The 18,466-nt window shown below is 38.5% G+C and overlaps 1 protein-coding gene across 1 annotated transcript; it reads left to right on the forward strand.

The window, feature by feature from the left end:
* Window positions 1–218: 218 nt before the first annotated feature.
* Window positions 219–18,115, forward strand: slc6a3 (solute carrier family 6 member 3). The gene is made up of 16 exons (XM_020634540.3): window positions 219–520; window positions 1,500–1,611; window positions 2,240–2,450; window positions 3,749–3,880; window positions 5,754–5,970; window positions 7,844–7,982; window positions 8,270–8,404; window positions 9,652–9,755; window positions 10,935–11,059; window positions 11,762–11,874; window positions 12,038–12,166; window positions 12,581–12,680; window positions 14,044–14,144; window positions 14,793–14,960; window positions 15,094–15,165; window positions 15,261–18,115. Exons 2-16 carry the CDS (start codon window positions 1,555–1,557, stop codon window positions 15,282–15,284), a joined length of 1,827 nt encoding a protein of 608 aa, XP_020490196.1. The 5' UTR covers window positions 219–520; window positions 1,500–1,554; the 3' UTR covers window positions 15,285–18,115.
* The last annotated feature ends 351 nt before the right edge of the window (window positions 18,116–18,466 follow it).

The raw sequence follows: 18,466 nt of genomic DNA on the forward strand, positions 1-18,466 counted from the left end.
ATTCAATTATTTGTTTAATCAAGAGGTTTAAATTTGCATTTAAAGAAAAGTCATCAGGAAAACAGGTGAGATAAAATGCAATGATGGGAGAGAGGAGGAGGAACAGAAGAAGCTTGGATTGGGAGGGAGGGAGGGAGGGAGGGAGGAGAGTGACGGTGATGGGGGGTGCTGTTGATTGTTTTTCATACAAGAGTGGTATCGCGGACAGATCTCTATACCAGACCACAGGGTACTCTGGGAGCCTGGAGCCTAAGAGGGTGGGAGAGCCAGCTATAACTCATCACACTTTACCAGATCCTGTCATCTTTTTTTTTTGACCTCACCTGCATCTCTTAATCTTTTTATCCTTTCTGTATCTCTTAACATATTTGCTCAAATCTCGGTCTGACTAACTTCTTAAGGACATTCTGCATAAACATGCTCAGCAAAAATTTGCAAAGCTCTGAAGAACATCATCACAACTGGAATTAAATTGTCCAAAGTGATAACTGGAGGAGATTTCACCCGGCGTTCCCAAAAAGTGAGTATTTTGTTCAGAAAATTTTATTTTCTCTGTTAAAATTTTCCACTTTGTTCTGATATGTTCTTAAACAGCATATTGGCTTAACCTTTAATGTTGTTTTTTGTCTTGTGGTGTTTGGAATTATTCCAAATACATTGTGAAATTTGGCAACATATAAGCATTTTTTCTATGTTAAATGCTGATATTATGAGCTGGTGAGATTGTGTTGTTTTAAATTTTGTAAATTTCCCACAAGGTCCATAGAAGAGCAGGTTGATATTCAGGTCAAAACAAATTAAAGACTAATTCAAAAGACCGTTAAATGTTAATAAGAAAAAAAGGGAATATTTTAATTTGCTGAACTTGAAGATAAATCTTTTATACAGATACAGATCATTTATTATTATGAAGAAATAATCTGGGCCTTCAGCTTATTTCTTCACTTGCTACAGTTACTGCCAAACACAGTTTAAGCAAAGACTTCTCAAACCAAAAATGTGATTTAGGTTATCCGAACAGCTTGTTGTGGTAAGAGAGGGTTGGTAGACACTGGGCCAAATCTGTGAGCAAAATGGCGATCAACAAGTGTGAAATGAAATGAGCATGCTGTGATGGCCATTTAGACCCGCTCCCCACCCCCCCTGGTTTTCCTCAGCCTGGATCCCATTACTCAGGGTCCTTTTTCTCCACCCTCCTTTTGCTGTTTTTGGGATATCAATACAACAACTTAACATGTCAACCAACTGTGTGATACAACTCTTACAAATGTGACTTTTATTAGCAGTATTTTATACTTTTAAGTTTCTAATACGTTGTCTTTTTATGGACTGTTTTTTCTTTCTTTGTGTTGTACCCCAAAAAGTCTGGTTATTTTTACATTTACATAACAGTTTCCCCAAAAAGGTACGGCACAAGTGTCATTTTTATGATTTATTTGAACTCAGCATTCTTCAGCGGCGCCTAACCTCCCTCCTCTCCAACAACCGCTGCCGTTTAGCTCCAGACGGCTGTGCACCACTTCATGCTTACAGAGAAAAGCCCCTGTCGGCCTGATGTCTTCAGTTGTAGCCCCAGAAAAACCCACCTCCAACACCATGGGCCCCAAAGAGGTCAGTGCAGTTCTGACACAGTTGTAGTTGGGTTAATTATATGCCATTCATTTTTTATGTCGAAAACCTAATTGCATCACTGCATGGTGCAAGGCTCTTAATGAAATGCATTTCTCTCTGAAATGGTCTGTCCAACTCAATTTATACCCAAAGAGCTTGGCTGACAAAAAGAGCTGCCAATTTTCTGAAAACAAAAATATCTTGTATAATAAGTATACACAGTGAACTAAATAATGAAGAAAAACATAAAGACTGGTGCTTTAAGCATAAAAGGAATAAAGTTCATTGTTACTGGCTTGCAAGTGTGATAAGTGAGAGAGAAGATGACATGAGGTTAACACTTTGGGAACTGAAAAAAAATGTCCTTGTGCTCAGTAATTAAAACAAATATACTCTACATGCTTGTTATGGTGATCTAGGCACTTTACTTGTATTACACCTTAGCTGCCTTTTGTAACATCTACCTATGTGTGTAAGATTTTAAAGACATGGTAAACAGGGTGAGTTTATGTGGTTAATATTCTAATCTACCAGTAATCATAACATTTTAACTGTAATTTACCTTATCATGATTGAAAAACCAATTGCACCTGATTATGTAATAACCCTACGACTTCTAACCCTTTAGGTGGAGCTGATCTTGGTGAAGGAGCAGAATGGGGTTCAGTTCACCTCGACCACCTTGGTGGCTCCCACTCCCACTCAGACGGAACCCAGTGGGGAGGAAGAACGGGAGACCTGGGGGAAGAAAATTGACTTCCTCCTGTCCGTGATCGGTTTTGCTGTAGACCTGGCCAATGTCTGGAGATTCCCATACCTCTGCTACAAGAATGGAGGAGGTGAGGAAGCGCATGTCAGTCTTAGTCTATAAGGAGTCTCAAACTGGGAACTTGGTTAGAAAAACATGTAAGTACGTGTAAGAAGAAGAAATGAGAAAGAATGGAATAAGAGAGTGAAGAAAGCAATAATGAGAGAGGGATAGAGAGAGGGGGAAAGTGGGGTTTTACAGTAAGTGAGTAAATAAGATCTTCCTCTGAGACTAGTGCAGGACAGATATAAAGACTTGACTTTGCAGTTTCTGTGCATGGTTGTGTTAAAAGAAAAAAGTTGTGGCGAATCACAGTAAATTACTTATAGGAGAGGAAAAGGTGAGATAAAATTTGAATTAATGGACGCTGTATATTATGCACGCATACATTTGCATGCATGGGTTATTTTGCACATGTATGCAGATGTGATTGGTATAATGTGCGTGCATTTGTGCTGTATTTGGGGTGTTACAGCTTTGTATTCCCTGGGTTGTTGTTTGAGATTTTTTTTAGCTCTTCACAGAGATCAAAATAGGGGAAAAACCACCACAGCTGCACCGAATAGATTAGCACCAACAATCACTGCCACTAATTATGGCTGTTTAACATAGAGCTTTCATTATGTTTCAGAGCTGTCAATGATACTAGCCATAGTCAAGGCTTGTCATGTGTCACTGAATCCAGTATGTTTCCGTACCTGAATTGACATAAAATAGTATTAGCGCTTTAATTTACAGAACCCTAAATTAAATAATTTTTGTTTTGCCATGATTTGCAGGATTAATGCTTTTATTTGATCACATACCAAAGAGAGTAGAGATCAAATGTAGCAGATAAAAAAAACACATGTAATAAAGTTATTAACCAGCTGCAAACCAGGAACTTTGTAATAAGTTGGCAGTATCTTACCCCACCAAGATCAACCCAACCAAAACCATTCATGTGAGCGTTGTTAGTCACACATGTTTTCCGCCTATACTTGTATCATGTGTTGGTTTGAGGTTCCTATTCCTCAATGAACTTTGCATAGCTTTTAAAAGCCACCCTGTAAAGAAAAAAAGCACCTTTTAAAGTTTTAAAGTCTGTGATGAACTGTTGATCGTTGACAGCTGACATCCCTCTGCTTGGCATCTCGCCTCTGTGGGCTTTCGCCTTCAACCATGGCATGTAATTATTTGCCTGATGTGTCAAGAAAAAAAATAAAATCAAGGATGAGGTGCCAGTTGAATGACAAGGAATGCTGTCCTTTACTCAGTCACTCATTTGTTATATGTTTTGAATCATATGACTATATTATTTTTGAATTTAACCTGTGTCTGTGTGTGCAGGTGCATTCCTGGTGCCATACTTGTTCTTCATGGTGATAGCTGGCATGCCTCTCTTCTACATGGAGCTGGCTCTGGGACAGTATAACAGGGAAGGGGCAGCAGGGGTCTGGAAAATCTGCCCCATATTTAAAGGTAGGACATGACACTCTCTATGCCACACAAGTTGATATACAGATAGACAACTGCCCATATTAAAGAATGTACTTGTACTTAAAATATCAATCTATCATGCCGTGGCAGCATGAGTTTCATTCTGTCCCTTTGTCCGTCTGCCTACGTGCCTGTCTATCTTTCTGATAGTAAACTTCCTTTAATATGTACATGTCTCTCTGTCTACTTGTCTGCCCACATGCCTGTCTGTCCACATGCCAGTCTCTTTTGTCCTCTTGTCTCTGCTCTGAGAAGCGACAGGCGTTATTTATCCTCCGCACAACATCAGGTTGTGCTGGCACTCAGATGGAAAGCAAATGAAAATTGGGCTTTTAGACTCCTGTCCTGATTGTCCAAATTCTTCTGTCAAACAGTGCCGTGGAACACCGGCTGACACTCTTCAGGGGTACTTTTCAACACATCGATAAACAAAGCGCAGTTTAGGAAGATGACATCCAAACTAATTGAGAAGCAGACATTGGAACAATATAGTTTCCCAACACAAAAACACTTTGTTTGCTTTAACTTGTCATGCCTTTCACACAGTTGCTATGTTAGTCAAATTTATATCAATTTGTTGAAGAATTTCCAGGTTATAGTTTCACTTAAATCCACGCCTGCGATTAAAAGCTGCGACAGAAATATAACCTCTAGTACCATTATTCCAATCAGACCATCTGTTGCTTCAGGATTTGATGACATACCGCCGTCTTCGGTTGCATCATGTCCTTGCTCGTCTGAAGGTGGTTCACATTGTGTATGTGCTCCTTCATGTGTTTCTATGGTGTGTGCCTCAAAGTGTTAGCCTCCTGTGTGTGCACATTAGCCGTCTGTTAGGGACCACACTGGGTAGGTTGACGTGCTAATCACACGCTTCACTCTCTCCCTGTCTCTCAGTGGGGGGATAACTGTAATTATTCAAATACACACATACACATGCACATATTGACAGTAATTATTCTGATCAACAAGCTGGTTTCCTCTAAGGATCAATGCATTCAAAGAAAATGACAGGGAAAGGGAGAGATGGAGAGATAACATGGCCGCATGTGGCGCTAACAAAAGGCATCGCTGCCCGTACAAATATCACATCCACATTACAAAGGGATCAATAAGGCTCAATTGTGGTCATGCCTCTTAGCAAAGGTTAACACTTAAATTCAACCTTAGAAGAGTGGTCAGGGTTTCAGATTTACAGAAAGGGCAGATGGGTTGATAATAAAGAGGCATGAAGAGGCGATCTATAAGAGTTGTAATGCTTTCAAAGGCTTCTGTGCTCAAACTGTGTGAGAGGTCTGGTATTCTGGTGGTGGAATCTCACCATACATTACACTGATGCCTACGTTCTCTTGTTTTATTCCTGCTGGACTTGAGTGCAGCTTTTGACACTGTGGAATCATTCCATCATTCTGCAGAATCTTGAAATCCTGGGTTGGTTTCAAAGAGTCAACTCTTTAGTTATTATACTCCTATAAACGTTTCTGCTGTTGCTGAAATCCCCTATCTTCTGTCTTCCCTTCCACCTAAATGCTTTCTTCAAGGATCATTTTGGGTCCATTGCTTTTCTCAATGATGCGTCAGCTTGGTGAAGCCACTCATAATCCTAATACAAAATTATTCCATGACTTTTGAGGCATATAAGTAAGAGAAAAGATAACATTTGATTCTTAATGCACGTGCAACGGGTGAAATGCACCTCTCATTATGCTGCAGCCCAAGTAGAAGCCTGGTGCTCTGGTGCGGTTTGAAAATACTTAAATCAGTGATGGCGTAGTGGGATGTTTGATTCAACTGCGGTGTCCCCTTTTCTGTCTTTGAATGTCTATAAACATCAACCATTGTCTCTGATCAACAGGTGTAGGCTTCACAGTGATCCTCATTTCCCTCTACGTTGGTTTTTACTATAACGTCATCATCTCCTGGGCAATGTTCTACCTTTTCTCGTCTTTCACTGGCGAGCTACCTTGGGTCCACTGCAACAACACCTGGAACAGTCCAAACTGCTCCGAATGGGCTGAGAACGGCTCAGTCAGTGACATTTACAAGGCCACCCCTGCACAGGAGTTCTTTGAGTAAGTCAGCCGGAAGCACTGCTCTGCCATTTATTTGTCACCAAACGTTTAATCAATGCCATAGATGTATAGTCAGTTTAAAGCCCTTCTAGGATTGTTAACATACTTGGGTATGTAGAAGTCAGACTTACATGGTTAAATATTGAAGCTAAGTCAAACTGTCTTTAATTATATTATTATCAGTGTAGTCATTTTACTGATTATTTCATCTGTTTTCGATGGCTTTAAACTGCAATATTCTTTTCCAAAATTAAGTGACGCTACTTTCTGGCTAATGTGTTCATGTTAGATTGTATTTTGTCACATTTAAAGTCTTTAAACCAACAGTAAATGTGGAAATTTCCAAACATATCAAGTCAAAGGAAACACATTTGATATGTACACCTACTCACAAGTGTTTCTTGCTTTGGCTTAGCTAAGATTTCTCTGAGCTGCGTACATACCAACCACACTTTTCAAGAAAAAAGAATTTCAAAAGTGAAAATGACGCAATGTATCCATATCAAATAATAGCAGTAGATTTGTTGTTCACGTCAGAGTTTGGCTGCATTTAGCTCATGTAACACACTTTCCTGTGAAGCCGAGTAGGTGTCTCCTTTTTCAAACATGTATGGTGTGTTGTGACAGTTGAGACATGTCAACCACACAGCTGAATAGGCAGTGTGCTATTTACATAGAACCACCTGCAGACAATTTGACCACATCAGTTGAACGTTGGCTTATCATACTCAGTCTCATCTGCTTGACTGTGCATGAAACCATCTGACTCAAAGTGTGATCATTCCATTTAGCATCAATATCTTTGCAGATAATTGTTATTTGATACGTTATATGAGTGCATTTTAACTTAACCTAAAGTAACATTTTGCAGCAATTGCAACAGATGTCAGAACCTCTTCTGTTGCCAGATTACCTCAGGCGTCTTACATGTCCGCTGACATAGATGAAGCCCAGGTACTTTGCTTCCAACAAAGACAGGTGTTGTTGTAAAACCATTAAGCTCAAGACCAAAATCTATTAATATAGTTCAACTGTTGGAGTGAATAATAATGATGTTTATGAAGGTTGCAGTACTGTCTGTATTTGGATTGTCATTCTCAGAACTTTGCCATATACACCCTGAAAGCGCCAGTGGCACATCAGGGATAAGAAAGGTGCTGCCAGGTTATTAGTGAACCTTTGCCTCTAGCCTGGTCTCTAAGTGCTTTTCCTCAGAACAGAATCTTGGTTCAAGTTTAGGACATGCCGTGTACTTGCTTACCATTGCACTTGCTAGGACATAAAGAATAACTTCAATAGTTTTCTAGGTAAACTGCCTTTTCAGACACCACATGGGGTCAAAGAATCCACCCTGAACTCTTGTTTGTGTGTTAAAGACATCAGATGTGTCATGTATTTCAGTTATATACTGTATATAAAGGTTTAGAAAGTAAGAATGCAGCTAATTTACTCATTTACATCTGACATTACATTTTTTTTTTATTTCTTTTTAACTATATTCCAACCTCTTTACAATAATATTAGGAAGAGAAAGACATGGCATCATTTATCATTTATCTCATATATCTTTATTTATATATATATATATATATATATACTGAAATATTTGTAGCTATGGTACTTACATTATTAAGCAATCTTCTACTTGTGGGATTAGCTTTATCAACAGCAAAGGCAATCAGAAGATTATGTTTTAGGCTAGATCTTTGGAGCTTGGGATAGTGCTTACAATTTTCTGGAACTTTCCCTTCACTCTATGCCTCTATTAAGTAAGGTCTTCTCTAGGTGAAGTGCCAAATACAAGACATTATGCCACTGTTAACAGTCTCTTCGCTGTGATCACAGTTCTGACCAGAATATTCCTTTCCTCTAGACGAGGTGTGCTTCACATCCAGGACAGTAACGGTATTGACGATCTGGGCCGTCCACGTTGGCAATTGACTGCATGTCTGGCTGTAGTGATTGTTCTGCTCTACTTCAGTCTCTGGAAGGGGGTCAAGACCTCTGGAAAGGTAGGAAGTGACTAAGTAGCTTCATTTCTGAATGTGAAAAGCAAAATAATACTGCAATTCCTGTAGTTTCTTTTAGTGAGAATCTTTGAAGTTAAGTATTACGTTTGAGGAAATATGGTATAAGATTATGCTGCTTACTTCAAGATAACAGTTTATGTACAATATAGATTTTTGTAAATGCATGTATATTTGTTAAGCTTCCTCTCTGTATATTGGGTATCTGTATCTGTGTGGCTAATCCGTTTGTGTTTATCTGCATGTGTGCGTGCCTTGTGTGGCCCTTTCAGGTTGTATGGATCACAGCCACTATGCCCTATGTGGTCCTGACTGTGCTGCTGCTCCGGGGAGTCACTCTGCCTGGAGCCATCGATGGCATTAAAGCCTACCTCTCTGTGGACTTCTTGAGACTCTGTGATGCCAAGGTGAGTGTGTGATGAGAGAGGGTATCAAGCTGAGCGTGCAGAGGGGGTACAAGAGAGGAAGAAAGTAAAAAAAAAGGCTTGACATTTTTAGTTTTATGTTGTTGTTTTTTTTTTTATCAGAGTGGAGGTGCTTTAAAGTCTTGACTTGTTTCTTACAACATATTTGGTCAACTATCATTCTCAAGCCTTAAGCTAGACTTAATCAATGGATAATGGTACATGGTAAGTTTTATCATTGCCTGTGCTTGTGCAATACCAGTAACAACAGCAACAAATAAAGTTTAAAAAGACAACTAAAAGTCAGTATCCACAGAAGCGCATGGTTTATCTTGCAATGTTTTCTAGAACGCATGAACACTAGAGCTGCATTTGAAACCCACAGCTCTAAGCATGTAAGTGAAATTCTGCAGTCCTGCATTTTTTTTTTTTTTTTATTGCCAAGACTGCACAACAGTTACATTGTAAAAGCACCCTGTATAAAGAGATTGAGCAGAATTTAACTAAAATTTTGAGAATTGGAAGGATAGGATTATCAAATGTATGCTCTAGTGACACACAGCAAAACAAATTATTGTACACACCACACAACAAATTGCCTGACTTTATCATTTATATTTTTATTATTCTTTTAGAATTGAGTTACAAAAGCCCTGATGAGCAACGTTTCCTGTAAACGTCACAACAAATGAGTTAATGCATTAATAATCTGAGACAAGAATAACCACCACTCTCCTGAAATTTGATGCTGTTGATTTGTATTTGTTTTGTGTTGCTGCAACACCCACATTTCTTTTCTTATCTTTGACCCTGTGGGAAAAAATATTCCAAATATTTCAATGTTAAGTACTGTTGAGTGGCATTTCAATAGGACATTTAGTTTGTGTTCAACTGTTGTAATATGTCCCTCTCTGTGAAACCTACTTTCAAATCAAACTATATCTTATTTACCTGAATAGACACTGAGGAGCTCAATAAGTAAGCATGCAGGACTAAAGGACGCAGTTATGGAGAATGAGATAGAACGCGAGAGGGAGAGGGATAGAGAGATGCACGGCAGCAATCAGAGAATTAGATTAGGTAGATGCATGGAGCAGTAATTTGCAAAATTACCCCCCGTATTCACTAGCGTCTTTCATCTACTGCTGTTGAATGAGTTTCCTGCAATTATCCCTAATAATGGCTTTTTTCCTCTCCTGTGCCTTTTGTTTGCCGCTTCACACAAGTGTGCTTGTTCTGTCGCTCCTCAGGTCTGGATTGAGGCAGCAACACAGATCTGTTTCTCTCTGGGAGTGGGGTTTGGTGTGCTAATTGCCTTTTCCAGCTACAACAAATTCAGCAACAACTGCTACAGGTAATGACACACAGGGAGAGGCAGAAGGAGATTTAAAGATGGCGACAGGACTGGGAGTAGCTTCCACCCCCCACACACACACACACACACACACACACACACACACACACACACACACACACACACACACACACACACACACACACACACACACACACACACACACACACACACACAAAAACGCAGGCACACAACATAAGCAGTTGAATTACAATAACCTTTGACTCTCCTTGAAACTGCTATGTCTTGTACACCTTGCTGTGCAACTGTCAGCCTTAAGACCAATCAAAACTGTTGTGCTCTTTGAAATCAACCGCACCCTGCCAGAGGCTTTCATCCCCCCTTTTTTTTCCTTTTTGAACATTTCTGATTAAGTGACATCGCCCACCTTGAGGATTCTTCTTTGAACATAACAAAAATGCTTAAACTACATAATTCAGCATTATGTCAAAAAATTTCTGACTTTGATGTGTCGTTTGTAAGAAATCTGTATGATATTGTGCGTGTGATAATTTATTCCCCTTTATTCCTCTAATGTATTCTTTCAAACACCAAGGTTCAATCAATCAATCAATTTTTATTCGTATAGTGTCAACTGTCAGCAGTTCACTGTACAAAGATAATTTTCTCTAACATTCCTGTTTAAAAAAAACTCCCTTTTGCACTATTTAAGACGAGAAAAATATGAAGTCAGGCTGTGCAATATGTCACATTGAAGGCAGCGAGCAGCGTTGAACTGCTAGTCTAACAACGATGATTTTAAATGTATTTTAAATATGAAAATTAACAAATGAATGAGGATTAAATATGTAAAATAAATCCTTTTTTAAATCTAGTCTGATGTGATAGTTCTGATGTGAACTATCACATCACACTAGCTAGTCTCACCACAGAGAAGCATTGACCACCTGACTAATCTATAAAATCTATTAAGGCTCTCTAAACTATGGTGCTGCCAAAATCCTTATAGGGCGAGTTAGCATTCTTTTCACATCTAGGCCGAGAGGCGAAAGCCTTGGCCCGCCCCTGTCGAACTCCTTAGTTGACAGGTTGGTCAATTGGCGGATCAATAATGTTGATACAGATCGTGTGATGGATGATAAACAATTGATAAACTGTTGATTTTCTTTAACCTTGTCATTCTTGGTTGTTGTTTCCTTTTTTGTTGTATTGATGCAGAGACGCCATCATTACCAGCTCAATCAACTCTTTGACCAGTTTCTTCTCCGGCTTTGTGGTCTTCTCCTTCTTGGGGTACATGTCCCACAAGCACAACGTGGCCTTGGACAAAGTTGCCATCGATGGTAAGCTATCAGTATTTGTCTGTATTTGAGTACTAGATGGCCTGGTGATTGCATCAATCACGCCTTATGTACAGAGGTTGTTGTTCAGTAGGTTGCCTGAGTTCAACTCCCACCCTCGGCACTGCCAAATTATTTAGTTTAAAGTTAGGAAGTAAGTTAAGACATAACACTCTTTTGGGGCACTGGTGGCGCAGTGGTTAGTGCGCACGCCCCATGTATGGAGGCTACAGTTTTCCAAGCGGGCGGCCCAGGTTCGAATACAGCCTTGTGCCTCCTTTTCCCGCATTTCATTCCCAACTCTCTCTCTCCCTGATTTCCAACTCTATCCACTGTCCTATCTCTCCATTAAAGGCACAAAAATACCAAAAATAAATCTTTAAAAAAATAAATAAAAAGAAGACACTTTTTGTTTCAGGAAGACCTCACATTTCCTCCAGAACCTTTACAGAAAGCAAATCATATTGCATTTATTTTTTTCATTTGTGTATTTAGTTATGAGCCAGACCGTCAATTATTGGTTCTTATTATTATTATTATTATTGGTATGTATGTCACATAGTCACATACATTTGTTTTTTTCAGCACAAGAGTAACTAAACTCTTTGACAATATGATTATCTTGGCAACACAAAGCAAGGCTTTTTAAGTCACTACCTTTTTTATTTTGTGCTGTCTATCACTTTGTTTTTTTCTTGACTTTAGGTGCTGGTTTGGTGTTTGTTATTTATCCAGAAGCAATTGCAACCCTCCCTGGTTCATCCATTTGGGCGGTTATTTTCTTCATTATGCTGTTGACTCTGGGCATTGACAGTGCTGTGAGTTTGCACCCATATCCACACAGTAACACATCTACTTTATTCGTAGAATAATAAGCAGCGGCTTTTTTCAGACATCCATCTGGCAAATGAAGTGGACCAAATATTACACTAAAGTCAATGACTTTGTGTTCCATTCTAACTCTTGCGTCTTGTTTTGCAGATGGGTGGGATGGAATCGGTGATCACAGGGCTGTGTGACGAGTTTAAATGTCTCCACAAACACAGAGAGCTGTTCACCCTCTTCATTGTTGTCGGCACCTTCCTCATATCACTCTTCTGTGTGACAAATGTAAGTAGCATTCTATGTCGTCATTTGTAACTTATTGATCTTGTTTGTTTGGAAAAGTACAATTTCCCAGTTTTAATCCAGCGTTACTATGTTAAATGTTCATTTATCTGCCATTATTAAGTATTTGACTCTTCCTGCATTTTCCAACCAATTAAAAAGCTTTGTCGAAGCTAATGATCCAATCAAGTTCATCCCATTGTTATGTCCCGCCTTCTATCTTGTGATTGGTTATATCGCCTTCAATCTGGAAATATGTCACAGCATAACAGCTGGATACTCTTGAATTTCTGTTTCATGGGTACTTTAATATACATCTTTAGACATGTTTTTTCTCTTCTATTTTCTTTTGGTGTAACACACTTTCTGAACATTATAGAATAACACAATAACAATAAATTCATTATATCTCTCCAGGGTGGAATGTACGTGTTCACCCTGCTGGAATATTATGCTGCAGGAACATCAATTCTCTTTGGAGTGCTTATTGAAGCTATTGGCATCGCATGGTTTTACGGTGAGACGGATCGACAGGTGAAAAGAGGAAATAGAAACAGATGATTCATATTTTCATGGTCAGCAAAGCTGATGCTATATTAAGGCTTTGATGAGAAATCTGTTGGCATAGGGGAGCTGTGACTCAGATGCACATATATCCATTAGATGTCAGGATACTGCAGCCAGTGGGTCTATCCCCAATAATGGTTTTTGCCTCTTCATCTCTGCGCATGTATTGTGAAGGTACAAGGATATACAGCCACTGTGTTCAGCTAGCAGTGCTGAGGCACCACATAAAGTAAATTGCTGCTAGGGAACAAGCTCTTCCCATGTGTCATTGACAGGAGTCAGCTGTCTAATAGCTAGGTTGAAGATTGTTGTGGGTGGCAAGAGGAGGCAACAACAAAGTCAATTTCTATCTCCAGATGTCCAAACACTACAAGAACTCAGTTTAACAGAGTTTTAAAATCATCTCAACAAAACTTTTTGTCTTATTGTTGTCGATGTTTCTTCTTAATTTGGTTTAAGGTTTTTAAAACACACCAAATCTTTTTATGTGATTCGTATGAAACAAACTTCTTCACAAACTGCTTATTCATGTATTTTCACCTATTGCACAGCACACTGACTCGGGAACAGACTTTTCATTGCGTGTCTTTTGAAACATCATCTGGAGGAAATTATTATACAATCAGTCTTAAGATCAGGGAAAATACTTGACCTGAACTTCTGTATTGAGTTTCTTGTATCATGTCTACTTAACCTGACTGTTAGAGGATCCATAAAGGGCTAAATACTAACCGGGCCTCAGGCAGTGGGGTCAGCACATTGCCCCACTTTGGTGGGTCTCGACCTTGGCAAGCCAGATAAATCAAGCCTAAGGCTTGAGCAGGCCTTTTTTCCCATCCTCATAACTGCTGACAGAAACCCTTGACCCCTGCCCACTGTGGTCTTTTCTTCTGATATCCACTACAAAGTACATGAAGCTGTGCTGGAAACCTGCTCGTCAGACTGGATATACCCCTCTGCAGAGAGAGAGAGATGCCTCCCAGGTAGAAAGGCATGTGAAAGAATTGTACAGCAAGATTTATGAGGAAAAGCAAGTAATGGGGAGGGAAAGCTTCTATCACAGTTAGCTCTCTAGATTGCGTTTAGTTACCACAAATCAATTCTCTTACTTAAGGAACCACACAGACAATAACTTAATACCTTGATAATGTTTCTAATACCTGATATTTTCAGAACAAGGACTGTACACCACACCTGATGTGAATCTAAAGAGCAGTACTATATATTTTTAAAATAATAATAGCATGAGCTGTGTTTAACTGTGTGTTTGGAGATGATTTGGAGGTTGAATGAACAACTTCCACTTGTACCAGGGGTGGACCGATTCAGCGATGACATCGAGGAGATGATTGGCCAGCGACCTGGGTGGTACTGGAGGCTTTGCTGGAAGTTTGTCAGCCCCTGCTTCCTTTTGGTGAGGCAATGCTCAGACTCATTATTCATAGGAGTCCTACCAAATCCATATTTAAAACACACAGAAATGTTGACTTTTACCACAATATACTGCTTCCAAAAGTTCAAGAGTTTATGGTTATCTAGTGGGCAAAAGTTGAACAGATCCGTCCAGATGTTGCTTGCTTATTGCCAGTTTGTCCACAAGTTTTCCTACAGGCCTCTTTTGTGTAGGATAAGATTCTTACCTTACTCAAAAGAGGAATCCAATTTATTGTTCTTACCGTAAGAACATGCAAACATAAATGTCCAGTATGAAATGAGATGCATTGCAAAGATCATTAAACTGATGAGCGGATGTTTTTTGTTAAGATTCAGAATTCCGAAATCAGCCTGATTCTTGTGTGCCTGTTGATGCTTTTGTGTTTGCTTAATATTTCCCTGGGAGGTTTAGAGGTGTGATTTAAGGTTATCTCAAACACATGGCTTAACATATCCAGAAATATTGAATACATAAAGTGTAGGGTTTTATTGATTCATAAACAGAAATCGTTCCTTTTATAACCTCTTACACTCTTGTGTCTAAAATATACGTTTAACCACTGGATTTGAATTGAAGATAAAACTGATGGTTCCTCAAGTCTTTTTCACTCCAATCATTTTCTTCCAGTTTATGGTGGTGGTGAGCTTTGCCACTTACAACCCCCTAAGCTACAGCTCCTATGTGTTCCCTCCATGGGCTAATGTGGCGGGATGGTGCGTGGCCATGTCCTCAATGGCCATGGTGCCTCTCTATGCCATCTACAAACTCTGCACACTGCCTGGAAAGTTTTGCGACGTAAGTGCATTTTCCACCATAAATATTCATCTTCCATCTTAACTTGGCTTTGTCTTATGCCACCTCGAACTCTTAACGAAAGATTTCTAACTTTTCATGTGAACATTGCTCCTCTCACTGTCTCCTGAAACAGAGACTGGCATATGCTATCACCCCAGAAACAGAGCATCATTTGGTTGATAGTGGGGAGGTTCGGCAGTTCACAGTGAGTGCTGGATTATTGTTTTTTTCGAATAATCTGTTATTTGTTGATTTCCCAGGCTATGATTTATCTCACAAGCATGTCCCTTTTCCCCACAGCTGCGTCACTGGTTGGTGGTGTGAAAAATAGAGTAGAGTGAAAGAGAGAAAGAGAATGAGAGTATGGGCATTGGGTGGATGAGTGTGTGCACAGCAAAGGTCTGAAGAGATAAGAAGATGATTCGATCTCTATGTTGGTGGAGGTGGTTGAAGAGGTGTATAAGTGCCGACAAAACAAAAAAAAAAACGTAAATTGTAGTGTTCTTTAATTTTAACAGTGGATGTGTGAAGCTGTGCATTGACCCTCTCCACCACCAACACAGGTGAATGGGATTTAATGAAACTGCAAATTCAGTCTTCAGACAACTTCTTCCAGGAATATGAAACTAGTTTATGGAATACTGTGCAAGATTAAAAATTATTAATCTGCACTAGTTACAATTTTGGAAATGTCCTACAATTGCGCAAATTCTTTAGAAGTAGGCAGTAAAAAGAGAGGACCAATTTTATCACTTTACATTGTGTCAAGTGCAAAGTAACACAAAATAAAATAAAACTCAAAGCTGCATGTTATTTCATTGAGACACAGTGAACAATATAGAGATTTAGCATTTTGTAAGTGTACATGGTTTGAATATATTGAGTTACACGCAGCATCAGGAAGAATTATTTTTAAAATGCTGGATCTTTTTTTTCAGTTTTTCATCAGCCAATCATCTTAAAGCAGTTAGTCGCTGTAGTATTTGTCTTGTAGGATCTTCACTCTTCTCTCCTTTTACTCAAAGGTCAAACATTTGATGAATGCTGCTGGTTTTTATGGATCCCAGTCCATGTCTGTGTGTTATTTGTAGTGTTTACCAATTGACTTGCTCTTCTTTAAGACTGTTATGACTCACCGAGTAAGGCAAACTTTGAGCTGAAGACTCAAACTTTAGTTTACATTGAAACAATCTAACAGAAGGAGTAATAATTACACAATCACAAAACGCTGTCTGTGTAAACTCCATTCAGCTTTCTCACTGAATGGAGGAAACAAAGATGTCTCATTGCTTACAAATCATTAGAATTGATGGGCTTCCTCTTAACATGTTCCAGCTTGCATTTGCATTAACATCTTCCCAGTAGTGCGGTTAAAGAGTGATCAAAAGTTAATTTGTTCGAAGTCCACCACATGGTAGAGCAGATTCTAAAAAAGTTCTTGAACTAGACTTGTCTGTAATCCGAATTAAAGAGATGGAAACAACTGCACCTAAGCACTATCAACATATGAAAACTACAGTTTTAATCATTTTAACATCCAAATAATAATCAGTGACACCTAAGACTGACATTATCTACCACACTGCTGATCCAATCAACCAAAGACAAAAAATAACTCATAAAATATCTTCTATTCCTTTCTCACCTGAGAATACATCGCCAAGGGAATTTCTTTCAAAAGACCAATTGATTGTTAACTTCATCATGCCAGAAACGGAGGCCAGAAGCTGCCAAAAAAATACATTACCAACTTAATAAAAAATAAACTAGTATGCAATGAATTGCACCAGAAGTAATATATAGAAAAAACAGGGGATTATTTTGATGATAGAATATTAAATACATTTATATTTTGATTTTCTAACAAAGTAAGCCATAGACTTTGCTGTAAAAGAACAGACAACAACAACAGGTTACTGTTTTCAGCTGAAATTGTTATCGTGTAAACAGATCCTTAGTGAGATGGCAAAATACTGGGCTCAGCAGCTGGGACCAAACAGCTTCAAAATGTTACTGTTAAAGTTGTGAGGTCATCTACAGCTATTTACAAAAGTTTAGTTAAGTTCACATAGTTAAGTATAATAAAATTGGCAGGGGGAAGCACTTTTAGACAACCCAATTACCAAAAGGCAAAAGTTGACCCCACTAAATAGCATTCAACTAGAATAAAAGCATTTTAAATAAGACATATATAAAAGAATATGTAAAGGTAGAAATAGACAAAATCATACGTAAATAAATACATTATAAATTGGGGGATATGTTGCAAAAATCATGAATACAAAAAAATAAGTAACATTATATTATTATATGTATTGTTATATGTATTATGTGTAACAATACTCAGAAATAATGCAAAAAAATAATAGTATATTTTTAAAAAAGTTGAATAAATTGCAGAAGCTAAAACATGAAGTAGGTAGAAAGGAATGTAATTTGATATCACATTTTATTCTACATTCATTTTAAATTCTGGATTTATGAATTTTTTTTCTTTTTTTGGCAGTTTCTGTCTTCCATAGCCAGGCCAATATTTATTCCCCGTTACAACAGGGTAGTGCCAATACACATTTATGTCTGCACAAAGATTCAGTTGGTGATTTGAAAGCTATGACTGTCACGTTATCAGAAAGCATAAAGCTTTAATTTTACTGTTTACAGAATCTTATTCAGAGTTTCATGACTGTTTAAAAAGCTGCTTTTTATGAACTGGAAATGAACAGTGTGTAATGTAATATATGAAGTCATTCCAATTATTTATGCGTAAAAGTTAATGTAATGTAGAGGGGCTCGTATCGTATTGTACTGTATGATACTGAATAACAAGACCAACAAGATTATATATATAAATATATGGATTATTGTTTTGTTACTGTGTGGTAGATATATACATTAGTTATAACGATCTTGAGGAGAATTACACGGAAAATTCACATGAACCTTCTTCTCATGAAGTCTTTCTGTTTAATCAGAAACCATCAAACATTTCAAACTGGTCAGAAATGGCTTGTATTCACCTAGTGGTACATGTAACACACTAAAGGGTTAATTATGTCCCAAATTGTACGCCTGTGCTGCTGTACTGTGCCTTGTGGTGTTTCTGACTGTATGACTTTGTTTTGTACTGTCAATTAAAGTATGATTAATTAAATTAAGACTTTATGTCCATCTGTGTCCTTTTTCTTTTTTCTATTTTGCTTTAAAAATGATAATTATACTGAGGTGGTGGTGGTTAGTGCACGCACCCCATGTATGGAGGCTTTAGTCCTCCAAGTGGGCGGCCCAGGTTCGAAACCAACCTGTGGTTCCTTTCCTGCATGTCATTCCCCACTCTCTCTCCCTGATTTCTGACTATTTCCATTGTCCTATCTCCACAATAAAGGCACAAAACACCCAAAATGAAAAAAGCTAAAAAATGTTGATTATACTTTTTATCCCTGCTGTCACTGATTTATTGTGTCCATGTCTGCCATGGTCAGACAGTTTCACACACGTCAGGAATTTAG

The sequence above is a fragment of the Labrus bergylta genome, chromosome 8 (genome assembly GCF_963930695.1).
Source record: "Labrus bergylta chromosome 8, fLabBer1.1, whole genome shotgun sequence".
Taxonomy (NCBI): Eukaryota; Metazoa; Chordata; class Actinopteri; order Labriformes; family Labridae; genus Labrus; species Labrus bergylta.

Excerpts from the sequence above, each read along its gene's own strand:
- slc6a3 (XM_020634540.3), top strand. The coding sequence starts at position 1,555 with ATGTCTTCAGTTGTAGCCCCAGAAAAACCCACCTCCAACACCATGGGC. Across the intron at positions 2,451-3,748 it reads CTGCTACAAGAATGGAGGAG|GTGCATTCCTGGTGCCATAC; the intron begins GTGAGGAAGCGC and ends CTGTGTGTGCAG. Across the intron at positions 15,166-15,260 it reads GGGAGGTTCGGCAGTTCACA|CTGCGTCACTGGTTGGTGGT; the intron begins GTGAGTGCTGGA and ends TTTTCCCCACAG.